This window comes from Ascaphus truei, chromosome 6 (assembly GCF_040206685.1).
Source record: "Ascaphus truei isolate aAscTru1 chromosome 6, aAscTru1.hap1, whole genome shotgun sequence".
Taxonomy (NCBI): domain Eukaryota; kingdom Metazoa; phylum Chordata; class Amphibia; order Anura; family Ascaphidae; genus Ascaphus; species Ascaphus truei.
Window position 1 is genome coordinate 91,229,394 of NC_134488.1, and position 26,523 is coordinate 91,255,916.

At 50.8% G+C, this 26,523-nt stretch overlaps 1 protein-coding gene across 7 annotated transcripts in view; it reads left to right on the forward strand.

Annotated features, from left to right (window-relative positions):
- Window positions 1-25,852, forward strand: part of KAZN (kazrin, periplakin interacting protein) — a 411,605-nt gene extending 385,753 nt beyond the window's left edge. For 5 of the 7 annotated variants that reach the window (XM_075605079.1, XM_075605078.1, XM_075605077.1 and 2 more), the window contains 3 exons: window positions 20,225-20,414; window positions 20,965-21,095; window positions 22,548-25,852. In XM_075605079.1, the coding sequence (XP_075461194.1) occupies window positions 20,225-20,414; window positions 20,965-21,095; window positions 22,548-22,715 (489 nt within the window). In that variant the 3' untranslated portion in view covers window positions 22,716-25,852. The remainder of the gene's footprint in view (window positions 1-20,224; window positions 20,415-20,964; window positions 21,096-22,547) is intronic. The other 2 variants (XM_075605080.1, XM_075605083.1) reach the window with 2 other exon arrangements.
- The last annotated feature ends 671 nt before the right edge of the window (window positions 25,853-26,523 follow it).

Genomic DNA, 26,523 nt, shown 5'->3' on the forward strand with positions numbered 1-26,523 from the left:
CGCTCGTCCCTCTCTCTCTCTCGCTCGTCCCTCTCTCTCTCGCTCGTCCCTCTCTCTCTCGCTCGTCCCTCTCTCTCTCTCTCGCTCGTCCCTCTCTCTCTCTCGCTCGTCCCTCTCTCTCTCGCTCGTCCGTCCCTCTCTCTCTCGCTCGTCCCTCTCTCTCTCGCTCGTCCCTCTCTCTCTCGCTCGTCTCTCTCTCTCTCGCTCGTCCCTCTCTCTCTCTCGCTCGTCCTCTCTCTCTCTCGCTCGTCCCTCTCTCTCTCTCGCTCGTCCCTCTCTCTCTCTCGCTCGTCCCTCTCTCTCTCTCGCTCGTCCCTCTCTCTCTCTCGCTCGTCCCTCTCTCTCTCTCGCTCGTCCCTCTCTCTCTCGCTCGTCCCTCTCTCTCTCTCGCTCGTCCCTCTCTCTCTCTCGCTCGTCCCTCTCTCTCTCTCTCGCTCGTCCCTCTCTCTCTCTCGCTCGTCCCTCTCTCTCTCTCGCTCGTCCCTCTCTCTCGCTCGTCCCTCTCTCTCTCGTTCGTCCCTCTCTCTCGTTCGTCCCTCTCTCTCGCTCGTCCCTCTCTCTCTCTCTCTCGCTCGTCCCTCTCTCTCTCTCGCTCGTCCCTCTCTCTCTCTCGCTCGTCCCTCTCTCTCTCGCTCGTCCCTCTCTCTCTCGCTCGTCCCTCTCTCTCTCTCTCGCTCGTCCCTCTCTCTCTCTCGCTCGTCCCTCTCTCTCTCGCTCGTCCCTCTCTCTCTCGCTCGTCCCTCTCTCTCTCGCTCGTCTCTCTCTCTCTCGCTCGTCCCTCTCTCTCTCTCGCTCGTCCCTCTCTCTCTCTCGCTCGTCCCTCTCTCTCTCTCGCTCGTCCCTCTCTCTCTCTCGCTCGTCCCTCTCTCTCTCTCGCTCGTCCCTCTCTCTCTCTCGCTCGTCCCTCTCTCTCTCTCGCTCGTCCCTCTCTCTCTCGCTCGTCCCTCTCTCTCTCTCGCTCGTCCCTCTCTCTCTCTCGCTCGTCCCTCTCTCTCTCTCGCTCGTCCCTCTCTCTCTCTCTCGCTCGTCCCTCTCTCTCTCTCTCGCTCGTCCCTCTCTCTCTCTCGCTCGTCCCTCTCTCTCTCTCGCTCGTCCCTCTCTCTCTCTCGCTCGTCCCTCTCTCTCTCTCGCTCGTCCCTCTCTCTCTCTCGCTCGTCCCTCTCTCTCTCTCGCTCGTCCCTCTCTCTCTCGCTCGTCCCTCTCTCTCTCGCTCGTCCCTCTCTCTCTCGTTTGTCTCTCTCTCTCTCGTCCGTCTCTCTTTCGTCCGTCTCTCGCTCTCTCTCTCGTCCGTCTCTCTCTCTCGTCCGTCTCTCTCTCTCGTCCGTCTCTCTCTCTCTCGTCCGTCTCTCTCTCTCTCGTCCGTCTCTCTCTCTCGTCCGTCTCTCTCTCTCGTCCGTCTCTCTCTCTCGTCCGTCTCTCTCTCTCGTCCGTCTCTCTCTCTCGTCCGTCTCTCTCTCTCGTCCGTCTCTCTCTCTCGTCCGTCTCTCTCTCTCGTCCGTCTCTCTCTCTCGTTCGTCTCTCTCTCTCTCGTCCGTCTCTCTCTCTCGTCCGACCGTCTCTCGTCCGTCCGTCTCTCTCTCTCGTCCGTCTCTCTCTCGTCCCTCTCTCTCTCGTCCCTCCCTCTCTCTCTCGTCCCTCCCTCTCTCTCTCTCTCATCCCTCTCTCTCGCTCGTCCCTCTCTCTCTCTCGCTCGTCCCTCTCTCTCGTCCCTCTCTCCCTCTCTCTCGTCCCTCTCTCCCTCTCTCTCGTCCGTCTCTCTCTCGTCCGTCTCTCTCTCTCGTCCGTCTCTCTCTCTCGTCCGTCTCTCTCTCTCGTCCGTCTCTCTCTCGTTCGTCTCTCGTCCGTCTCTCTCTCGTCCGTCTCTCTCTCGTCCGTCTCTCTCTCGTCCGTCTCTCTCTCTCGTCCGTCTCTCTCTCGTCCGTCTCTCTCTCGTCCGTCTCTCTCTCTCTCTCGTCCGTCTCTCTCTCTCGTCCGTCTCTCTCTCTCGTCCGTCTCTCTCTCTCGTCCGTCTCTCTCTCTCGTCCGTCTCTCTCTCTCGTCCGTCTCTCTCTCGTCCGTCTCTCTCTCTCTCGTCCGTCTCTCTCTCGCTCGTCCATCTCTCGCTCGTCCATCTCTCGCTCGTCCCTCTCTCGCTCGTCCCTCTCTCTCTCTCGTCCCTCTCTCTCTCGCTCGTCCCTCTCTCTCTCGCTCGTCCCTCTCTCTCTCGCTCGTCCCTCTCTCTCGCTCGTCCCTCTCGCTCGTCTCTCTCTCGCTCGTCTCTCTCTCTCTCGCTCGTCCCTCTCTCTCTCTCGCTCGTCCCTCTCTCTCTCTCTCGTCCCTCTCTCCCTCTCTCTCGTCCCTCTCTCCCTCTCTCTCGTCCCTCTCTCCCTCTCTCTCGTCCGTCTCTCTCTCGTCCGTCTCTCTCTCTCGTCCGTCTCTCTCTCTCGTCCGTCTCTCTCTCGTTCGTCTCTCGTCCGTCTCTCTCTCGTCCGTCTCTCTCTCGTCCGTCTCTCTCTCGTCCCTCCCTCTCTCTCTCTCTCATCCCTCTCTCTCGCTCGTCCCTCTCTCTCTCTCGCTCGTCCCTCTCTCCCTCTCTCTCGTCCCTCTCTCCCTCTCTCTCGTCCCTCTCTCCCTCTCTCTCGTCCCTCTCTCCGTCTCTCTCTCGTCCGTCTCTCTCTCTCGTCCGTCTCTCTCTCTCGTCCGTCTCTCTCTCGTCCGTCTCTCGTCCGTCTCTCTCTCGTCCGTCTCTCTCTCGTCCGTCTCTCTCTCTCGTCCGTCTCTCTCTCTCGTCCGTCTCTCTCTCGTCCGTCTCTCTCTCGTCCGTCTCTCTCTCTCTCTCGTCCGTCTCTCTCTCTCGTCCGTCTCTCTCTCGTCCGTCTCTCTCTCTCTCGTCCGTCTCTCTCGTCCGTCTCTCTCTCGCTCGTCCATCTCTCGCTCGTCCATCTCTCGCTCGTCCATCTCTCGCTCGTCCATCTCTCGCTCGTCCCTCTCTCTCTCTCGTCCCTCTCTCTCGTCCCTCTCTCTCTCGCTCGTCCCTCTCTCTCTCGCTCGTCCCTCTCTCTCGCTCGTCCCTCTCGCTCGTCTCTCTCTCGCTCGTCTCTCTCTCTCTCGCTCGTCCCTCTCTCTCTCTCGCTCGTCCCTCTCTCTCTCGCTCGTCCCTCTCTCTCTCGCTCGTCCCTCTCTCTCTCGCTCGTCCCTCTCTCTCTCGCTCGTCCCTCTCTCTCTCGCTCGTCCCTCTCTCTCTCTCTCGCTCGTCCCTCTCTCTCTCTCGCTCGTCCCTCTCTCTCTCGCTCGTCCCTCTCTCTCTCTCTCTCTCTCGCTCGTCCCTCTCTCTCTCTCTCTCTCTCTCTCGCTCGTCCCTCTCTCTCTCGCTCGTCCCTCTCTCTCTCTCTCGCTCGTCCCTCTCTCTCTCGCTCGTCCCTCTCTCTCTCTCTCGCTCGTCCCTCTCTCTCTCTCGCTCGTCCCTCTCTCTCTCTCGCTCGTCCCTCTCTCTCTCTCGCTCGTCCCTCTCTCTCTCGCTCGTCCCTCTCTCTCTCTCATCCGTCTCTCTCTCTCTCTCGTCCGTCTCTCTCTCTCTCTCGTCCGTCTCTCTCTCTCGTCCGTCTCTCTCTCTCTCGTCCGTCTCTCTCTCTCTCGTCCGTCTCTCTCTCGCTCGTCCCTCTCTCTCTCGCTCGTCCCTCTCTCTCGCTCGTCCCTCTCTCGCTCGTCTCTCTCTCGCTCGTCTCTCTCTCGCTCGTCCCTCTCTCTCTCTCGCTCGTCCCTCTCTCGCTCGTCCCTCTCTCGCTCGTCCCTCTCGCTCGTCCCTCTCTCGCTCGTCCCTCTCTCTCTCGCTCGTCCCTCTCTCTCTCTCTCGTCCGTCTCTCTCTCGCTCGTCCATCTCTCGCTCGTCCATCTCTCGCTCGTCCCTCTCTCGCTCGTCCCTCTCTCTCTCTCGTCCCTCTCTCTCTCGCTCGTCCCTCTCTCTCTCGCTCGTCCCTCTCTCTCTCGCTCGTCCCTCTCTCTCGCTCGTCCCTCTCGCTCGTCTCTCTCTCGCTCGTCTCTCTCTCTCTCGCTCGTCCCTCTCTCTCTCTCGCTCGTCCCTCTCTCTCTCTCTCGTCCCTCTCTCCCTCTCTCTCGTCCCTCTCTCCCTCTCTCTCGTCCCTCTCTCCCTCTCTCTCGTCCGTCTCTCTCTCGTCCGTCTCTCTCTCTCGTCCGTCTCTCTCTCTCGTCCGTCTCTCTCTCGTTCGTCTCTCGTCCGTCTCTCTCTCGTCCGTCTCTCTCTCGTCCGTCTCTCTCTCGTCCCTCCCTCTCTCTCTCTCTCATCCCTCTCTCTCGCTCGTCCCTCTCTCTCTCTCGCTCGTCCCTCTCTCCCTCTCTCTCGTCCCTCTCTCCCTCTCTCTCGTCCCTCTCTCCCTCTCTCTCGTCCCTCTCTCCCTCTCTCTCGTCCCTCTCTCCCTCTCTCTCGTCCGTCTCTCTCTCGTCCGTCTCTCTCTCTCGTCCGTCTCTCTCTCGTTCGTCTCTCGTCCGTCTCTCTCTCGTCCGTCTCTCTCTCGTCCGTCTCTCTCTCTCGTCCGTCTCTCTCGTCCGTCTCTCTCTCGTCCGTCTCTCTCTCGTCCGTCTCTCTCTCTCTCTCGTCCGTCTCTCTCTCTCGTCCGTCTCTCTCTCGTCCGTCTCTCTCTCTCTCGTCCGTCTCTCTCGTCCGTCTCTCTCTCGCTCGTCCATCTCTCGCTCGTCCATCTCTCGCTCGTCCATCTCTCGCTCGTCCATCTCTCGCTCGTCCATCTCTCGCTCGTCCCTCTCTCTCTCTCGTCCCTCTCTCTCGTCCCTCTCTCTCTCGCTCGTCCCTCTCTCTCTCGCTCGTCCCTCTCTCTCGCTCGTCCCTCTCGCTCGTCTCTCTCTCGCTCGTCTCTCTCTCTCTCGCTCGTCCCTCTCTCTCTCTCGCTCGTCCCTCTCTCTCTCGCTCGTCCCTCTCTCTCTCGCTCGTCCCTCTCTCTCTCGCTCGTCCCTCTCTCTCTCGCTCGTCCCTCTCTCTCTCGCTCGTCCCTCTCTCTCTCTCTCGCTCGTCCCTCTCTCTCGCTCGTCCCTCTCTCTCTCGCTCGTCCCTCTCTCTCTCTCTCTCTCTCGCTCGTCCCTCTCTCTCTCTCTCTCTCTCTCTCGCTCGTCCCTCTCTCTCTCGCTCGTCCCTCTCTCTCTCTCTCGCTCGTCCCTCTCTCTCTCGCTCGTCCCTCTCTCTCTCTCTCGCTCGTCCCTCTCTCTCTCTCGCTCGTCCCTCTCTCTCTCTCGCTCGTCCCTCTCTCTCTCTCGCTCGTCCCTCTCTCTCTCTCGCTCGTCCCTCTCTCTCTCGCTCGTCCCTCTCTCTCTCTCATCCGTCTCTCTCTCTCTCTCGTCCGTCTCTCTCTCTCTCTCGTCCGTCTCTCTCTCTCGTCCGTCTCTCTCTCTCTCGTCCGTCTCTCTCTCGCTCGTCCCTCTCTCTCTCGCTCGTCCCTCTCTCTCTCGCTCGTCCCTCTCTCTCGCTCGTCCCTCTCTCGCTCGTCTCTCTCTCGCTCGTCTCTCTCTCGCTCGTCCCTCTCTCTCTCTCGCTCGTCCCTCTCTCGCTCGTCCCTCTCGCTCGTCCCTCTCGCTCGTCCCTCTCTCGCTCGTCCCTCTCTCTCTCGCTCGTCCCTCTCTCTCTCGCTCGTCCCTCTCTCTCTCGCTCGTCCCTCTCTCTCTCGCTCGTCTCTCTCTCTCTCGCTCGTCCCTCTCTCTCTCTCGCTCGTCCCTCTCTCTCTCTCGCTCGTCCCTCTCTCTCTCGCTCGTCCCTCTCTCTCTCGCTCGTCCCTCTCTCTCTCGCTCGTCCCTCTCTCTCTCGCTCGTCCCTCTCTCTCTCGCTCGTCCCTCTCTCTCTCGCTCGTCCCTCTCTCTCTCGCTCGTCCCTCTCTCTCTCGCTCGTCCCGCTCTCTCTCTCGCTCGTCTCTCTCTCTCTCGCTCGTCCCTCTCTCTCTCTCTCTCTCTCTCGCTCGTCCCTCTCTCTCTCTCTCTCTCGCTCGTCCCTCTCTCTCTCTCTCGCTCGTCCCTCTCTCTCTCTCTCGCTCATCCCTCTCTCTCTCTCGTCCCTCTCTCTCTCGCTCGTCCATCTCTCTCTCTCGTTCGTCTCTCTCGTCCGTCTCTCTCTCTCATCCGTCTCTCTCTCTCTCTCGTCCGTCTCTCTCTCTCTCTCGTCCGTCTCTCTCTCTCGTCCGTCTCTCTCTCTCGTCCGTCTCTCTCTCGTCCGTCTCTCTCTCGTCCGTCTCTCTCTCGCTCGTCCCTCTCTCTCTCGCTCGTCCCTCTCTCTCGCTCGTCCCTCTCTCTCTCTCGCTCGTCTCTCTCTCGCTCGTCCCTCTCTCTCTCTCTCGCTCGTCCCTCTCTCGCTCTTCCCTCTCGCTCGTCCCTCTCTCGCTCGTCCCTCTCTCTCTCGCTCGTCCCTCTCTCTCTCGCTCGTCCCTCTCTCTCTCGCTCGTCCCTCCCTCTCTCTCGCTCGTCCCTCTCTCGCTCGTCCCTCCCTCTCTCTCGCTCGTCCCTCCCTCTCTCTCGCTCGTCCCTCTCTCTCTCTCTCGCTCGTCCCTCTCTTTCTCTCGCTCGTCCCTCTCTCTCTCTCTCGCTCGTCCCTCTCTCTCTCGCTCGTCCCTCTCTCTCTCTCTCTCTCGTCCCTCTCTCTCTCTCGTCCCTCTCTCTCTTTCGCTCTCTCTCTCGTCCGTCTCTCTCTCTCTCTCGTCCGTCTCTCTCTCTCTCTCGTCCGTCTCTCTCTCTTGTCCGTCTCTCTCTCTCTTGTCCGTCTCTCTCTCTTGTCCGTCTCTCTCTCTCTCGTCCGTCTCTCTCTCGTCCGTCTCTCTCTCGTCCGTCCGTCTCTCTCTCTCTCGTCCGTCTCTCTCTCTCTCGTCCGTCTCTCTCGTCCGTCCGTCTCTCTCTCTCGTCCGTCTCTCTCTCTCTCTCTCTCGTCCGTCTCTCTCTCTCTCTCGTCCGTCTCTCTCTCTCTCTCTCTCTCTCGTCCGTCTCTCTCTCTCGTCCGTCTCTCTCTCTCTCTCTCTCTCTCTCGTCCGTCTCTCTCTCTCGTCCGTCTCTCTCTCTCGTTCGTCTCTCTCTCTCTCTCTCGTCCGTCTCTCTCTCTCGTCCGTCTCTCTCTCTCGCTCCTCCGTCTCTCTCGCTCCTCTCTCTCTCGCTCGTCCCTCTCTCTCTCTCGCTCGTCCCTCTCTCTCGCTCTCGCTCGTCCCTCTCTCTCTCTCTCGCTCGTCCCTCTCTCTCTCTCTCGCTCGTCCCTCTCTCTCGCTCGTCCCTCTCTCTCTCTCGCTCGTCCCTCTCTCTCTCTCGCTCGTCCCTCTCTCTCTCTCGCTCGTCCCTCTCTCTCTCGCTCGTCCCTCTCTTTCTCTCTCATCCGTCTCTCTCTCTCTCTCGTCCGTCTCTCTCTCTCTCTCGTCCGTCTCTCTCTCTCGTCCGTCTCTCTCTCTCTCGTCCGTCTCTCTCTCTCTCGTCCGTCTCTCTCTCGCTCGTCCCTCTCTCTCTCGCTCGTCCCTCTCTCTCGCTCGTCCCTCTCTCGCTCGTCTCTCTCTCGCTCGTCTCTCTCTCGCTCGTCCCTCTCTCTCTCTCGCTCGTCCCTCTCTCGCTCGTCCCTCTCGCTCGTCCCTCTCGCTCGTCCCTCTCTCGCTCGTCCCTCTCTCTCTCGCTCGTCCCTCTCTCTCTCGCTCGTCCCTCTCTCTCTCGCTCGTCCCTCTCTCGCTCGTCTCTCTCTCTCTCGCTCGTCCCTCTCTCTCTCTCGCTCGTCCCTCTCTCTCTCGCTCGTCCCTCTCTCTCTCGCTCGTCCCTCTCTCTCTCGCTCGTCCCTCTCTCTCTCGCTCGTCCCTCTCTCTCTCGCTCGTCCCTCTCTCTCTCGCTCGTCCCTCTCTCTCTCTCGCTCGTCCCTCTCTCTCTCGCTCGTCCCTCTCTCTCTCTCTCGCTCGTCCCTCTCTCTCTCTCTCTCTCTCTCGCTCGTCCCTCTCTCTCTCTCTCTCTCGCTCGTCCCTCTCTCTCTCTCTCGCTCGTCCCTCTCTCTCTCTCTCGCTCATCCCTCTCTCTCTCTCGTCCCTCTCTCTCTCGCTCGTCCATCTCTCTCTCTCGTTCGTTTCTCTCGTCCGTCTCTCTCTCTCATCCGTCTCTCTCTCTCTCTCGTCCGTCTCTCTCTCTCTCTCGTCCGTCTCTCTCTCTCGTCCGTCTCTCTCTCTCGTCCGTCTCTCTCTCGTCCGTCTCTCTCTCGTCCGTCTCTCTCTCTCTCGTCCGTCTCTCTCTCGCTCGTCCCTCTCTCTCTCGCTCGTCCCTCTCTCTCGCTCGTCCCTCTCTCTCTCGCTCGTCTCTCTCTCGCTCGTCCCTCTCTCTCTCTCTCGCTCGTCCCTCTCTCGCTCTTCCCTCTCGCTCGTCCCTCTCTCGCTCGTCCCTCTCTCTCTCTCGCTCGTCCCTCTCTCTCTCGCTCGTCCCTCTCTCTCTCTCTCATCCGTCTCTCTCTCTCTCTCGTCCGTCTCTCTCTCTCTCTCGTCCGTCTCTCTCTCTCGTCCGTCTCTCTCTCTCTCGTCCGTCTCTCTCTCTCTCGTCCGTCTCTCTCTCGCTCGTCCCTCTCTCTCTCGCTCGTCCCTCTCTCTCGCTCGTCCCTCTCTCGCTCGTCTCTCTCTCGCTCGTCTCTCTCTCGCTCGTCCCTCTCTCTCTCTCGCTCGTCCCTCTCTCGCTCGTCCCTCTCGCTCGTCCCTCTCGCTCGTCCCTCTCTCGCTCGTCCCTCTCTCTCTCGCTCGTCCCTCTCTCTCTCGCTCGTCCCTCTCTCGCTCGTCTCTCTCTCTCTCGCTCGTCCCTCTCTCTCTCTCGCTCGTCCCTCTCTCTCTCGCTCGTCCCTCTCTCTCTCGCTCGTCCCTCTCTCTCTCGCTCGTCCCTCTCTCTCTCGCTCGTCCCTCTCTCTCTCGCTCGTCCCTCTCTCTCTCGCTCGTCCCTCTCTCTCTCTCGTCCCTCTCTCTCTCGCTCGTCCCTCTCTCTCTCTCTCGCTCGTCCCTCTCTCTCTCTCTCTCTCTCTCGCTCGTCCCTCTCTCTCTCTCTCTCTCGCTCGTCCCTCTCTCTCTCTCTCGCTCGTCCCTCTCTCTCTCGCTCATCCCTCTCTCTCTCTCGTCCCTCTCTCTCTCGCTCGTCCATCTCTCTCTCTCGTTCGTTTCTCTCGTCCGTCTCTCTCTCTCATCCGTCTCTCTCTCTCTCTCGTCCGTCTCTCTCTCTCTCTCGTCCGTCTCTCTCTCTCGTCCGTCTCTCTCTCTCGTCCGTCTCTCTCTCGTCCGTCTCTCTCTCGTCCGTCTCTCTCTCTCTCGTCCGTCTCTCTCTCGCTCGTCCCTCTCTCTCTCGCTCGTCCCTCTCTCTCGCTCGTCCCTCTCTCTCTCGCTCGTCTCTCTCTCGCTCGTCCCTCTCTCTCTCTCTCGCTCGTCCCTCTCTCGCTCTTCCCTCTCGCTCGTCCCTCTCTCGCTCGTCCCTCTCTCTCTCGCTCGTCCCTCTCTCTCTCGCTCGTCCCTCTCTCTCTCGCTCGTCCCTCCCTCTCTCTCGCTCGTCCCTCTCTCGCTCGTCCCTCCCTCTCTCTCGCTCGTCCCTCCCTCTCTCTCGCTCGTCCCTCTCTCTCTCTCTCGCTCGTCCCTCTCTTTCTCTCGCTCGTCCCTCTCTCTCTCTCTCGCTCGTCCCTCTCTCTCTCGCTCGTCCCTCTCTCTCTCTCTCTCTCGTCCCTCTCTCTCTCTCGTCCCTCTCTCTCTTTCGCTCTCTCTCTCGTCCGTCTCTCTCTCTCTCTCGTCCGTCTCTCTCTCTCTCTCGTCCGTCTCTCTCTCTTGTCCGTCTCTCTCTCTCTTGTCCGTCTCTCTCTCTTGTCCGTCTCTCTCTCTCTCGTCCGTCTCTCTCTCGTCCGTCTCTCTCTCGTCCGTCCGTCTCTCTCTCTCTCGTCCGTCTCTCTCTCTCTCGTCCGTCTCTCTCGTCCGTCCGTCTCTCTCTCTCGTCCGTCTCTCTCTCTCTCTCTCTCGTCCGTCTCTCTCTCTCTCTCGTCCGTCTCTCTCTCTCTCTCTCTCTCTCTCGTCCGTCTCTCTCTCTCGTCCGTCTCTCTCTCTCTCTCTCTCTCGTCCGTCTCTCTCTCTCGTCCGTCTCTCTCTCTCGTTCGTCTCTCTCTCTCTCTCTCGTCCGTCTCTCTCTCTCGTCCGTCTCTCTCTCTCGCTCCTCCGTCTCTCTCGCTCCTCTCTCTCTCGCTCGTCCCTCTCTCTCTCTCGCTCGTCCCTCTCTCTCGCTCTCTCTCGTCCCTCTCTCTCTCGTCCGTCTCTCTCTCTCGCTCGTCTCTCTCTCTCGTCCGTCTCTCTCTCTCTCGTCCGTCTCTCTCTCTCTCTCTCGTCCGTCTCTCTCTCTCTCTCTCGTCCGTCTCTCTCTCTCTCTCTCGTCCGTCTCTCTCTCTCTCTCTCGTTCGTCTCTCTCTCGTCCGTCTCTCTCTCTCTCGTCCGTCTCTCTCTCTCTCTCGTCCGTCTCTCTCTCTCTCTCGTCCGTCTCTCTCCCTCTCTCGTCCGTCTCTCTCTCTCGTCCGTCTCTCTCTCTCTCTCTCATCCATCTCTCTCTCTCGCTCCTCCGTCTCTCTCTCTCGCTCCTCCGTCTCTCTCTCGCTCCTCCGTCTCTCTCTCTCGCTCCTCTCTCTCTCGCTCGTCCCTCTCTCTCTCTCGTCCCTCTCTCTCGCTCGTCCCTCTCTCTTTCTCTCTCTCTCTCGCTCGTCCCTCTCTCTCTCGCTCGTCCCTCTCTCTCTCTCTCTCGTCCCTCTCTCTCTCTCGTCCCTCTCTCTCTCTCTCTCGCTCGTCCCTCTCTCTCTCTCGCTCGTCCCTCTCTCTCGCTCGTCCCTCTCTCTCGCTCGTCCCTCTCTCTCTCTCTCTCGTCCCTCTCTCTCGCTCGTCCCTCTCTCTTTCTCTCTCTCTCTCGCTCGTCCCTCTCTCTCTCGCTCGTCCCTCTCTCTCTCTCTCTCGTCCCTCTCTCTCTCTCGTCCCTCTCTCTCTCTCTCTCGCTCGTCCCTCTCTCTCTCTCTCTCGTCCCTCTCTCTCTCTCGTCCCTCTCTCTCTCTCTCTTTCGCTCTCTCTCTCGTCCGTCTCTCTCTCTCTCTCGTCCGTCTCTCTCTCTCTCTCGTCCGTCTCTCTCTCTTGTCCGTCTCTCTCTCTCTCTCTTGTCCGTCTCTCTCTCTTGTCCGTCTCTCTCTCTCTCGTCCGTCTCTCTCTCGTCCGTCTCTCTCTCGTCCGTCCGTCTCTCTCTCGTCCGTCTCTCTCTCTCTCGTCCGTCTCTCTCGTCCGTCCGTCTCTCTCTCTCGTCCGTCTCTCTCTCTCTCTCTCTCGTCCGTCTCTCTCTCTCTCTCGTCCGTCTCTCTCTCTCGTCCGTCTCTCTCTCTCTCGTCCGTCTCTCTCTCTCGTCCGTCTCTCTCTCTCGTCCGTCTCTCTCTCTCTCGTCCGTCTCTCTCTCTCTCGTCCGTCTCTCTCTCTCGTTCGTCTCTCTCTCTCTCTCTCGTCCGTCTCTCTCTCTCGTCCGTCTCTCTCTCTCGCTCCTCCGTCTCTCTCGCTCCTCTCTCTCTCGCTCGTCCCTCTCTCTCTCTCTCGCTCGTCCCTCTCTCTCGCTCTCTCTCGTCCCTCTCTCTCTCTCTCTCGTCCGTCTCTCTCTCTCGCTCGTCTCTCTCTCTCGTCCGTCTCTCTCTCTCTCGTCCGTCTCTCTCTCTCTCTCTCGTCCGTCTCTCTCTCTCTCTCTCGTCCGTCTCTCTCTCTCTCTCTCGTCCGTCTCTCTCTCTCTCTCTCGTTCGTCTCTCTCTCGTCCGTCTCTCTCTCTCTCGTCCGTCTCTCTCTCTCTCTCGTCCGTCTCTCTCTCTCTCTCGTCCGTCTCTCTCCCTCTCTCGTCCGTCTCTCTCTCTCGTCCGTCTCTCTCTCTCTCTCTCTCATCCATCTCTCTCTCTCGCTCCTCCGTCTCTCTCTCTCGCTCCTCCGTCTCTCTCTCGCTCCTCCGTCTCTCTCTCTCGCTCCTCTCTCTCTCGCTCGTCCCTCTCTCTCTCTCGTCCCTCTCTCTCGCTCGTCCCTCTCTCTTTCTCTCTCTCTCTCGCTCGTCCCTCTCTCTCTCGCTCGTCCCTCTCTCTCTCTCTCTCTCGTCCCTCTCTCTCTCTCGTCCCTCTCTCTCTCTCTCTCTCGCTCGTCCCTCTCTCTCGCTCGTCCCTCTCTCTCGCTCGTCCCTCTCTCTCGCTCGTCCCTCCCTCTCTCTCGCTCTCGCTCTCTCTCTCTCGTCCGTCTGTCTCGTCTCTCGTCCGTCTGTCTCATCACTCGTCCATCTCTCTCTCTCGTCCGTCTCTCTCCCTCTCTCGTCCATCTTTCTCTCGTCCGTCTCTCTCTCTCTCTCTCTCTCGTCCGTCTCTCTCTCTCGTCCATCTCTCTCTCTCTCGTCCATCTCTCTCTCTCTCGTCAGTCTCTCTCTCGTCCGTCTCTCTCTCTCTCTCTCTCTCGTCCGTCTCTCTCGTCCGTCTCTCTCTCTCTCTCGTCTCTCTCGTCTCTCTCTCGTCTCTCTCGCTCTCCCGTCTCTCTCTCTCTCGTCCGTCTCTTTCTCTCATCCGTCTCTCTCTCTCATGACCTCACATTACCATATCAACGTGATGCCGTGCGACGTTACGTTGGTGATGTCTGCGGCGTCATTTGATGCGGTTCAGAAGGAGGAGGTGGGCGGCAGGTAAGGAGGTAGCCACAGCAGCTGCGTGGCTCCGCAGCTGTTCATTGGCAAGTATTAAAACTAGCTGAGGGGCGGGCAGTAAAATGGTAAATTCATCTCCCCCCGTGCAAGAGGTAGCGATTTGGGTGGGATATTACAGCAGGAAACAAGGCCAGGTGAACAGAAGATAGCCTAGGTAGGAAAAAGTCCAACACAGGCAGAACGAGGTGTACAGGGTAAAAGCCGTAACAAAAATCTTGGGCAATGAGTACAAATACTCGTAGTTTGGGTAATAAAATTCCAGAACTAATTGCAATAATGACAAGGATGTCATGTATGATATATTTAGAAAGGACAGGCTAGGAAGGAAGGGAGAATGAGTTGCCCTTTATGTGAACAACCACATAAAAGCGACTTCAGTACAAAGCACTTTGAGAATGGTCAGACAGGGTAACCCTAGAAACTGTATAGGTTAGGTAACATTAGCGGTAAACACTGACTGCAATCTGCCAGATGCGGAGCGGCAGGTGTCCTTTGCAGGATCATTTAAAACCAGAGACAGAACATAAAACACAGACAGAGCTCAGTGCATGTCCAGTGAAACTCATACACGGTACAGTGCCTAAATATATATGTATAAATATCTATTAAATAAAATGGTCTTTTAGTTTAACATTTTGGCCAAATTGTTGTAAGCCCCTGAGCCACTGCACGGCAGACCACATTCTTCAGGGGTCCCTAACACTAATATAAATTCTTAATAACCTGTGCAATACCAGGATCCTTTGCAGGATCAGCCAGAAGTAAGGTCCTCCTGGAATCATTGCAAGTGTCCTCTCTCAAGCCATTGTTAAGGGAGGCCACTTGCAATGAAGCAATACTAGACTTAATACGTAGCAATGGGGAGAGAGTATGAGATGTACCTGTGGTTGAGAACTTCGGTTACAGTGTTCATCATTCATTGAGGTGTAGTATAAAGACAAAGTTTGGGTCATACCACAAAAAACAATAAAGTTTTAGATTTTAGGAGGGCTTATATTGATGATATGGAAAATTGTTAAAGATATTATCTGGCAGGGTGGAGTGAAGGAGCCGTGGAAAACAAACGAGAAGATGCCATACTAAAAGCATCAGACCTTTGTGTCAGACAGGTTAGTAAAAGTACACGGAAAAGAAAGCTGATATTGTTCTTATAGGATGTGGCAGGTATTGTAAAAGCTATGAAAGGAATTCCTATGAATAAACATAGGTTAGGAAAGAAAGGCCCCTAGTGTAGCACTCCCAACGGTGTAAAGATGATATAATTAAAATGAAAACTTTATTAGTATAATGTTAAAATATTGATGGACTATACAACATAAAAAATGTCTCAGAAAATCACTTTCTAAGCTAATCTCTCTCGGATTCATGTGTGTGTGATATGACAATCCGTCTTTTAGGGGGGTGTGGCGGTTGTAGAGGCCCCGCGCTTTTCCCCAGGGCATTTAAATTAAATGACGGGGGATCGCGTGTGGCCTCTGCAACTCAACTTACCTTGATTCTGCCGGCTTCAGGACTCCTCTCCATGGCAACGTGGCGTCAAATGACGTGATGACACACAACCCCACGGCGTCATTTGATGCCGCACCAAGGTAAGGGTGTGGGGCGCGAGCACCGGGGAAGGCAAGGCGGGGGGGGGGGGGGCGCAGCAACAAAAGTTTGCGCTCCCCTGGGTTAAGGAACCCTATAATTATATTGTGTAATTGTGAGGAATCCCAACCCTCTCTAATAGTGTTTCTGAGATCAGATACATTGTAAATTCTTCTGGGTTTGGTACAATTTTCAATTGACCTGAAAATTGCAGAACACTTTGCTAGGCAGAAGGATTCTAAGTACATAATCAGACATGCAAAGGCTCAAGCAGAAGAGAAACTAGTAGTCGGTAAAGAAGGGGGGCAAAACCTATTTTAGGTGTGTAAGTGAGTGGAGAAAAACAGAAGGAGGATGGGAACATTAAGATGGAAGGGAACAGTTATGTTCAGGCCCAGTTTGAAGGCTGACCTGTGGGGCAGAGGGGAAATTGCCCCCCCGGGCTGCTCAGATTCCCTTAGGCTAAGGTCCCGCTGCACGCGTGCCTGGTGTCCTGGCGTCTGGTGCACAGCGCTTCACTGCGGTCTGTAGGCAGCTTAGGCTGCGGCCCCACTGCCTGTGCTGCACGCGCCGTCAGCATCGCAGCCGAGTCCCCTGGTCTGCAGTGAGCTGCAGGGGAAAGACGGGGGGGAGGGGGGGTAATGGCGGAGCGGCCGTGACGTCACCTGGCAGGTTCGGCCTCACTGGCTGAACCGCCGGGGGGGCGTGGTCTAGCGCTCCATCGCGAGTCCTGTTCTCAATTTTCTTGAGCAGGAGTTTGTCAGCGCAGCGGCCCCCCCTCGCAGCGGGCCCGGCCCCATTGTGGGGCGGCTCTTGTCCCTGCAGTGGCCGCCACAGCGGGCGCTGCTGTAGCCAGGGACCTGGCCCTATTTTCTGTGCGGGGGCGTGGCCAAAACGGGTCAGGTGGGCGTGGCTATGACGATGGGGTGGGGCCACGATGTCGGCTCAGCCCTCCGTTCATCCTATCCACGGTGAAACCCACAAGCTCCAAACTCTGTCCCTAAAGTTCTCCCTCTTTCCATATCTTTTTTTTTTTTTTTTTTTTTTAAGCAATAAGTGTGTGTGTGTTCATCATTTACATCCTAAATAGCAGCACACGTGTGTACAATGACCATGCTGAAGCTCCTCCGACCATATATGAGAAAGGAATAGATAGCAGGCTCGGTGCTCACTTGGCTTCTGCTACAACACATTATGCTCAAACATTTTTATGAATAGAGAAAGTAAATCCGTTAGGAGCAGGAAAGTTGTTGCTAGAACATATCTGAAACCTTAATAGAATTCTGTGGGTAAAATATTTCTCAGGGTGTGTGCACACGCGCGTGCGCACCCATTGGTTAGCATTACCTGGTATGTGATTGGCTGATGCGGATCCAGTCTATGATTGACTCCCTGGCGCACCATGTGACGAGTCGCCGCTCGGGAACACAATCCTGTTGTATCCCCTGCTGGCTGATGCGTCACAGTATGCAGTGAGCCAGGAAGCGAGGAGTCACCGGGGACAGCTAAAGAAGAGGTAAGGGGCTGGTGAGTGGCGCGAACGCAGCCGCGCACCACAGGCTGCAGCGGAGACCTAGCCTAATGCTGAGCCGGTAGCTGCTGGGAAAGCAGAAGCATATCTGCTCTCATGGGACAGGGTGGCTGCTACAGCATCAGCTGCAGCCATGTGGTGAGCTCCCCTTTCGCTGGCCTCTGTTCTCCTCTCTGCTCTTTCCCAGGACAGTAAGTGTTTGTGTATGTTGATTAGTATATTTGTGTAAGTACTAGTTTATGTATCCTGGATGTTGCATGTATTTGTTTGTATTACATTTGGTGTGTGTGTGTGTGTGTGTGTGTGTGTCTGGTCCATGTATATGTATTGTGCATGCATCTGTGTGTGTGTGTGTGTGTGTGTGTGTGTGTGTGTGTGTGTGTGTGTGTGTGTGTGTGTGTGTACGCGCGCACACACAGTGCATGTATCTGGTGTGGGTGTATGTACTATTGCTGGTGCATGTTGCATGTGTGATGTTTGTGCATATATCTGTTTGGTTAGTGAGTGTGTGTGTGGTGCATGTATATGGTGGGTGTATTGTGCTTGTACTATAGCTGGCATGTGTGTGTATGTTGCATGTATGTGGTGTTTGTGCATGTTTCATATATCTGTTGCGGTTGTATGTACAGTATCTGTGGTATAGTGGATGTATGTGGTGTCTGCATGGTGCATATATCGTGTGTGTGTGTCTGTGTGTGTGTGTGTGTGTGTGTGTGTGTCGCATGTATCTAGTCTGTGTGGTGCATGTATTGTGCGTGTGCGTGGCGCATGTGTGCATGTGCTGTATTTGGTGTATGTTTTGACTTGGTGTTTTTGCGTGAGGCATGTATGTGTGTGTATGGTGCATATAACTGCCATGTATATTTTTGTGCATTGCCTGTTATGTTTGTGAGTAGGTTATGTAATACCTGGGCTGGTGGGCCATACTTGTCCCCCAGCCAAAAATATGCCAACCAGCCCTTGCTGGCAGACAAAGGTAAAGCATCCCTTAATTATTTTTGCTCCGTCTTCACATCTGAAGGTGAAGGAGAGGGAGACCACAGTAACGGGAATATCAATGGAAAGGAGAAGTCCATTTACAGAGGTGGTAGTCCTACTGAAACTATCAAAACTGAAGGTGGACAAGTCAATAGTGCCAGATAGGATACATCTAAGGCAGGGGTTATGTTAAGCGTTTGCGTGCATGACATTGCGCATGCATGTGGCATGAGCATTTTGTGTATATAGGCCATACGATGACGTGCACGACTAGGAGACGTGGCCATGTCACAAGGGTAGTTTTTTGCTTTTTCCCCTGCCTCGCTGTGACTGACTCACAGTATCACGTGGCACGGCAGCCGCTCGAAAAGACACATTTTTGTCTTTCCACAAAGCTGCAGCGTCAATGCTTTCTGCCGTGCGCGTGCGTCTGCACTAGATACACTGTCCTAGGAAGACAGGTATTTGTCTTTGACGCACTCATACATGCGGTTACTTTAATACAGAGCTAAGGATATTAAAATAGCTCACGAGTGTGCTTGCAACACCATTAACAGATCTATTTAACCAGTCCCTATTAACAGGTGTAGTTCTAGATGACTGGAGAAGAGCAAGCATAGTCCCACTTCACAAAAGGGGAAATAGGGTAGAGGTGGGTAACTACAGGTCAGTGAGCCCAACAGTAGTGGGGAAATTAAATAGTAAACAATTCTTTCAGAAATTTTTCCATTGAAGTCCAGCAAATTGCAAGATCCCAAGCAGCCATGTGCTTACTGGGGGCAGATCATGTCAAACAAACCTAAATGATTATTTTTTTAACTTGATAACTAAGGTAATGGATCAGGGTGCAGCAATAGATGTAGCTTACTTAGATTTTAGTAAGCATTTGATACTGTCCAACATAGAAAGACTGATAAATAAGTTGCCATGCTAGGGATTTGGTAGAACGGATAAGACGTTTGTTGAAGGACCGGCCACAGAGAGTTGTGGTAAAGGTATTGCATTCAGAGGAGTGGAAGGCAACCAGTGGGAGTACCTTAGTGCAGGGGTGCGCAAACTGGGGGGTGCGCAAGATTTTCCAGGCGGGGGCGGTTACAGAGACCCGCGCTCTTAGCCAAGGCATTTAAATTAAATGCCGGGTGACTAAATTCCCTTACCTTGGCTTCAGTTGATGCGTTGCCATGGCAATGCGGCATCACATGATGCCACGAGTCACGTGATGTCACGTTGACATGGCAACCTGATGCCACATATGCCCACGGCGACATTTGACGCCGGAGCCAAGGTAAGGGGCTGGGGGGAGAGCAGGCAGGGAGGTGCAAACTGAAAAGTTTGCACACACCTGCCTTAGAGGTCTGTACTGTGACCTGTGCTCTTTAATATCTTTATTAGTGACATTACTTATTGTGTGGAGGGGAAAGTATGCCTTTCTGCAGATAACACAAAGATCTGCAACAGGGTTGACCCTCTATGTAAGGGGAGGGGTAAAAAAAATATTATTTAGGTAGATTGAAGGAATATTCATGAGTGTGGCAACTACAGTTTAATGCAAAAAGTGCAAAATAATGCACTTGGGTCACAAATCTGGAGGCAGAATACAAGATTAATTACATTATGTCAACTATTATAGAGGAAAGGGATTTGGGAGTCATTATTTCAGCAGACCTAAAAGTAGGCAATCAATGTAACAAAACAATGCACAAAGCCAGCAGCATGTTAGGTTATACAGGGAAAGGTATTGTCAGCAGAAAGAAAAGTGGTGATGCCACTTTATAAATCCTTGGTGAGATCTCGGTGTTCAATTCTGGAGACCGTATCTTCGGACGGTTGCAAAGGCCCCGCGCTGTTCCCCAAGGCATGTAAATGAAATGCCGGGGATCACGTGAGGCCTCTGCAATGTCCCTTGTCTTCGGTAATGTTGCCATGGCAACGTGATGTCACGTAACCCCTTGGCATCATTTGACACCGAAGATAAGGTAAGAGGGGGAGCAGGCGGGGAGGAGCAGCAGGGAAAGTTTGCGCTCTCCTGGTCTACAACATTAGACTTATTGGGAACCCTTAAAATGTGCAGCTTAGGATAAAAGGGGGAGGAGAGGATATGATCAAAACTTTCAAATACATGAACGGTTTCAACACAGCACAGGAGGGAAACATATTTCAGGGAAAGAAGTGCTAGAACAAAATTTCGTGACCTGGAGAGTGGCAGGCTAAGAGTAACTGTGAGGATATACTTCACAGAATGAGTGTTGGATTCGTGGAATACCCTGATGGTCAGGGCTATTCCGCTTTATTCCCACTCGAGCTAACATGCCGTAATGGGACTTCTGGCACCAGAAAGGTGTCTTATGAACGAGGACCAACAAACGGCTCTCATTGCATTCCTAACAAACACGTGAAAATATCACACCAGGTAACATGAGAACCAGTTGTTACTTTCTTTCACTAACCCTTAATAAGCATTCTGGAGATGTCCACTGTTGGTTGTTAGGTTATGGAGAAGAGTGCAAAAGTGGAAGGAGTTTCCGCTAATTTCTATTTTCAGTTCTTGATGAGACACACTTTATCTGATTACAAAGAAAACTTGATGAATGTTTCGTTTAGATGTACTTTTTCTGAAGTGTTTTGTATCTTGCATGAATGGGACTTGTAGGACTTGAATCTTCTCCGGGGCTGGAAAGCAACTTCACAGCATATTGAATAAATGCCCGAGTGTGTCACTTGTGTTTTTCTCCCTCAGTTGTATGTTATGTGGATAATATGGAACATAGTGACATTCTTATATATATTTATTTTCATATATTGTCTTATTTTGTTTATTGTAAACATTTGTGATGTTTTCCACATCAACATTGGCCCAACATACAGGTCCTTTTTGTTCCCTTATTCACAAAAGAGCAGTAGAATGTATCCTGCTCTTTCGGACAATTAGTTGAATGGAAGAGCTTGGAAGGCGTCTCTGCACCTCCGTGAATAACCCCTTTAGAATATTTATCAGGTTTACCTTGGATACTAAGCCTTTCCAGATTTCTATAGGGATGCAGTATGATAACTATATAGGTAACACTAGCTAGCCAATGGAAAACCCATTAGGATGCTGGTATTTGAAGGAAAGCAATGAAATCTTTCCAGTACTTTTTGGTTTTTTTTTAAGGCTCCTTTTGAGTGAAATGTAAAATCATGTTAGATGCATTTAAATAGATGTAAACTAAAGGACAGATTCCTCTGCATTGCTAGTATGAGGTAAGTGATTTTGAAAGTAATGTGGACATGTCTTGGACAATAGTATTCCTTAGCCAATATAGAGATCAAAGAAAATATCTAATCAACAGAAACTTCGGCATTTCTTTTACCAACCCAACTTTATGCTCACATTATTTGCTTCAATATTAATTTTATTTTGTTTAAAAAAAAATATATATATATTTTCTTTCCCTTTTTTAGGCAAAACAGTCTTTAGCAACACTGACTAAAGATGTTCCTAAGCGTCATTCACTAGCGATGCCGGGTGAAACAATGTTAAATGGAAACCAGGAGTGGGTAATGCACGCAGACCTCCCACTTACTGCAGCCATCCGACAAAGCCAGCAAACTCTATACCACGCACATCCCCAGCATACCGCAGATCGGCAAGGTTTGTTCAGATGGTTTTTACAAAGAAGTATTGATTTCCTGTAGCCTTCTGAGGGAGCCGAACTACTGTCATTAAAATGTGCATTCCAGCTTGCGAAGAACCTTGTTATTGGGTATGTGGGGCCGTTTCTGCTTAATTAAATGTACGTGCTGCCAGCACTGAACTCTTAAGTTCTCTGAACAAGGTCTTTAAACTCGTGGATCCAATCTCTCGTCTGATCCTGTGAGTGATTGTCTTTAATTTGCTGTAAGAACTGTCAAACATTAATAGGGAAGCCTATTGTGTAATAAAGGATTCTTTTATATGGTACATCGACTATCATTCCAGCTTGCATTAGACAAATGCCTCATGAAAACTGATGAATGTGTTGGGTCTTTTACCAATTTTGTATCTGTGGTGTTCCCAAACCTCCCCACGGGAACCACTGACAAGGGTTTTTATGTATAAGGGTGTGCGAGTGTGTGTTTGGATTTTAATGTCCTCACTTCGTCCAGAGAATTCTACAGTATTTCAATCATTAAAGAACAATTCCCTACTGTTTCTTTTTAAGCTGTCAGAGTTAGCCCTTGCCATTCACGGCAGCCTTCTATAATATCTGATGCATCGGCAGCAGAAGGTGACAGGTCTTCAACACCAAGTGACATCAACTCTCCGAGACATCGAACGCATTCCCTCTGCAATGTAAGACGGTAGTGTAGGTTTTTGTTTTTGGCTTCTACAATCCTCTCAAGCAGCGTTTAACTGTTTATACTTGTTTTTTCTTCTCCTGTTTATACCCAGAATTGTCAGTATCTACATTGCATGCCTCATTTAATAGATTTGAGTGGTTTGAACAGGCGGAAAGGCTGTTGTGTTTCATTATAGGAAATACTGCTGATTTTCTTATGTGCTGTTTCTTGCCTACAAAGTACTGGAATTAGAAATGACGTATAGTTACAGATAATTTAAACATATGGATAAATAAGCATGCTGATGAATTCATAGATGTCTGCAACTGTCTGGGAAACGTGCGTTTGTGATGCAGTATTCATTCCGCTTGTATTTGTATGTTATTGGAGAGATTTAAAGGAATGGAACATTTACAGGAAATGTGTGTATATATACGCATGAGGACACATTTTCACAGGGTAACACAGAGGACGAGGGAATATTTATAGGATGCATGCAAGCTTTCAAGGCTACTTGTGTGTGATCACCATGTGTTTTAGGATGTTTCATTCAAGCACAATTATCCACATCAAAGCACAATATTATAATCCTAATGAGGCAGATTGTAAATTTCAGAGATGCCAAACAGTGAAATAGCCCATTCCCTGAACATATAAAGAGTCTGAGCAGGAAAAATAAATGTGAGATCTAGCTTCCAAAGTCTCTATTATGTTTCTCACTCATTTAACTTGACCTTGGTACAGAAAGTGAGACGTTGTGAATAAAGTGAAGGTCATTGCTGACCGACCCAAGTGCAAATCGGTACACAAGAGGACATCAAACATAATGTAAAGACATAGACAAGATAACTGACTAGTGAATAAACTTATCGGGTCAATGGGTGTCCAAGGTTCGCACAGAACATGCATACTTAGATTAAGTTAAAAAGTTCACCCTTACTTTATAAAGTGTTTCTGGTGCCAATAACCATTGAATTGTGGGATGCAACTACTCTCCAGGGTAGAATAGATATAGTTACACAGTAATATCTTTAAAAATATAAACCTGTAAAAGATGAAGTCACCCCAGAGCAGAACCGCATGAGTTTCATCTCCGGGACCCCCTCCCATCTCACAACCCACGCTGTTGAAGTTACTGGAATTACTTCCTGTTTTTTAACGAGGACTTAAATGGCCGTTCAATAAGAAGCTATAACTGATAATGATGCAGCAGCTTCCTACTGGATTGAGATTTGGCAGCCATTTTGTTTCCCCGGAGGGAGATTTAAAACGGGTAGCTTGACAGGTAGGCATCTCGGGAACCAAGGGGCCCCAGAGCTGAAAATAGTGGAGTTTGGCTCACAGTGGGGCTGAGGGGAGAAAAGTGTAGGGGGGGACCTGCTCCTTTAATGCACTCCATATAATTGTAACTCTCTATAATGTTTACTTCTTTACAACATTGTTATTTTTTTTTTCTCCAATACAGTCTTTAGAGGATCTCGAGGACCAAAAGAGGAAGAAAAAGAAGGAGAAGATGGGCTTCGGCTCCATTTCAAGGGTTTTTGCAAGGGGAAAACAGCGGAAATCTTTAGATCCTGGCCTTTTTGATGGTACCACTCCTGACTATTACATTGAAGAGGACGCAGACTGGTGACCAGCTGTAGCATCTACCTCGGGGGTGTCCGACTCCAGTCCTCAAGGGCCACCACCAGGTCAGGTTTTCAGGATATCCCTGCTTCAGCTCAGTCTTCAACTGAGCCACTGATTGAGCCACCTGTGCTGAAGTAAGGATGTCCTGACAGCCTGACCTCTTGGTGGCCCCTGAGGATTAGTCGGACACTCCTGGTCTACCTGTTCTGTATGTGTACATGGGGCATGTGTGCCCATTTATCATACCATGAAATAAGTGAGCCTTTTTTTGCATCGCCAATACTGTAATTGCTGTACATACTAGAGAGAGAAATGTGTGTAAACATGTTAATTGTCGTCTTTATAGCAGTTGTATTGTAAAATTGTCTTTACTGGATTTACCTTTTTTTTTTGGGGGGGGGGGTGTTCTCTTTATTTTTTATTTTATTTTTTGGAAACTTGAAGAACTGCTGTGTATTTGTAAATAACGAAAAAATGTGCACTTTGTGCTTGTAGTGTCTCTTGTCCAAAACGCTGTTTTCTTGAGCCCATTGTGTGGTGCATTCTGTACTGGAGATGTTTTCAAGCTGTTTTGAGTGACATTATCCTGTTCAAGGGGTGTGCCAGCGCTTTGTAAAAAATTATACAGAATCTTTATTCAGAAAGTCTTAATTACCTTCCTGGATGAAGTATTAACCTTTTAATGCCTGCCAGACGGAAGTTTGTTTGTATTATTAATTTATTTGCATACATGCACAAAGTTGTAATCTAAATTATAAAGTAAATGTTGAAGTTATATTTTTCCTAAAGGATGAAGGGGGTATGTTTATATCATATGTTCTCTGGAGCTGCTGCCTCGCCCTGTAAGTAATGCAGATATGGCATGGGCGCAGCACAACCAAAATCACATTAGTAACTTATACAATTTCAATATCCACTTGGTTATGTCTTCCAATACCCAATTTATGCCATATCCACAGTATTTATTGAATAGTAACTCGCGTACTGTATGTGGGTGCTGATAAATCGGTATGTGTAGATGCTGATTGATTAACATTTTTAAAAGATTGTCATTAAACCAGATGGCTGCAGGCTTTGCACCATTATCTGTTTAAAAAAAGAGGACAAAGCTTTCGATGTGCAAGAGATCAGAAAAACAGCTGTGACCTTAGCTTGAATTCGGAAAATCTTCTTTGTTTTTGAACATTGTGTATACAGCCCTAGATAAATCAAATTTACATCTTGCAAAAAGTGATCTGGGTTTGTTCTTGTCCTGTGAATTCCATTAAAATGCAGCATTTTTTGGCCATGCAGAGTTGGCTGGCAGTGGCATAAATGGATCTTTGTTTGGGCATTTTTTTTAATCAAAGTACTCTCTATGTGCAAGTGACTGTGTAATTCAAGCTCTTTGAGACTGGTAGAGTTGCCTGTAAACCAGCTCTGTGCTTATCCCTTCCTACTAATGTTTAGATGAGTGGTACATAAAAGCGGCAGTAGATTTTGCTTTATCCTTAAAAACTGAATGTCAAGCTCTGAAAACTGTAACATGAACATTTGATAATGTTTGATGGTATTTTTGAATTTAGTGCTCCCTATTTGAAGGGATATTTAGTCTTACAAATCTAAATAGGTTTTATTGTTAACATGATGCATAATATCACTTGCAAACAGTGGCTCAATGGCTCTACTGCTTTTTAAAGGGATCAGTCTGAAATAAGAAAAGACTGTGTGTTTTCTTCACATTCAGACAAATGTTTTTATAAAGCTTTTTTGTCCTGGTTTTTTTTTTTTTTTTCTTTTTTTTTTAAAGCTCATGGTTATTTAGTATTTTTCATTACATGCTAGGAAATAATTCTAAAAAAGTTACTAAGAGGATGGTCTATTTAAGAGAAAGATAATAATGAGTAGTTTTAATGATCGGTAACATTAGTTGTAATTATGCCCACGTAAGTGTGGAGGAGTTCTAAAGGCATGGAGGCAAATACAACAAATAAATAAAGCTTATTTTAAAATATTGCTCTGAATGTTATATGGCTTTGTGTGTGTGCGCAATATTGTGAAACTGGTCTATGCCGCGAAGAACATTTTTTATATATATAATATATAACTAAGGCCATGAAATTAGACAGGTTGGGGCTGAGCAACTATATATCTATCAAGTACTATTGACTGGAGGAGGTATGCAAAGCTTTAGGCCCATGTTTACCAAGAGCAGCTATGACATAAGACCGTTACCATCGCCTGAAGACACCTTGCTGCCTATTCAAGTGAATGGGCCGTGAACGATCTGACACTACATGGCTTCTTTTGCAATAAGAATGCTTAGTAAATATATTCCTTGGTCTGTTCGATTGAGAGAGCGATTGGGAAGAGCGTCTTGACCATAATTGGGGTACAGTACAATGGGTGAAGAAAATTAGCTATTTGTTTTCCCCTGTCTAATGGAACCAGATTAGTGTTCTGGAGGAGATTCTTGAATTTATATTTTAAATTCTGGGGCACATTGTTATGTAATCAGTGAGTAATTGACTGTTGCCCAACAACTACCGTAAAGTAGCAAACCCACGTGGCTCACAAGAACTAGTTTACCCATGTAATTGGCTTTCTTAAATGATTGTATGCAGCGCTAAATTAAACTTTTCACTTTTATGGTCTCCTTGAACATTACGGTTTTCTTTTCACCACAAACTATCATGAGTGGTGTGTTCCACATGCCATATTGGTACCAACTTATTTAATTCTGCCAACAATCCAAGTAGGAGAGTTGAAATGGGAAGAGCCACTGATTGAGCCACCTGTGCTGAAGCAGGGATACGCTTAACCTGACCTGTTGGTGGCCTTTGAGGACTGGAGATGGCCACTCGTGGGTTTAATTCTTTGCATAAAACATAAGGCTTTTTGCTCATCTCTAAATTCTCAATGTAACCACATATAATATACAAATATACCTTTCTCCATGCCAAACTATTTATCAGCACAATGATTTTGAAATATGTATCTCCCTTGCTGACGTGGATTTCCCTGCACCATAATCTGAAATCACTAGAGGCACTTTGATATTTTTTTTTCCCTTGAAAAGTGAATGCTTAATGTCATTAATTTTCCCAACAAAGAAACTAATTCTATTTAGGTTCTTCAATAAATCAATATCTTTTCTCTGAATGCAGCTTTATTTTGTATTGTTTTTTTTTTATTTTTAGAAGACCTGAATCTGCTTTGTATACCTCCCTGTGTTCCTGTCTCGACACCAGTTTCATGCTCCTTAATCATACAATAGAAACCAATGTGTCTCCCCCTATCCCAGGGCGTAACTACATTACCACTAACAAGTGAAAACAACCGGCGCCTCTAATAAAATAACTTGGTGAATATAATCTGACCAAGTGTCGAGTCCAGTCACGGATACCAAACAGTCCTGAGGGGGATCTTGAATGAAGTCTCGCATAAAAGACAGACAAACAAAAACGACAAGAAAGACAAAGAAAAAAATCATAGTGTAACCCTAAAATATAACCATAAAAATTCAGACACATAAAAACAATAACTAAATGGTTATTACAATTTAATAAAATATGGCAAAAAATTATATAAAATGACAAACAATTGTCCGTTAAGCTTGGGACACAGATAAAACGGGAACATCCAGTAGGAGTAAAATTGAAATCCTACTTACAGCAAAGCTGATATTGTAAAGCCCATAGAACAGATCTCCTTCCTCACCAGATGGGGAAACCTCCACGGGGAACGCCACACACGTCCACTGGAGCTCCGTGCTACTGGGACAAACACCGCCGCCGTGATCACAGACCCGCTGGTCACGCAGCGCCCTGGTG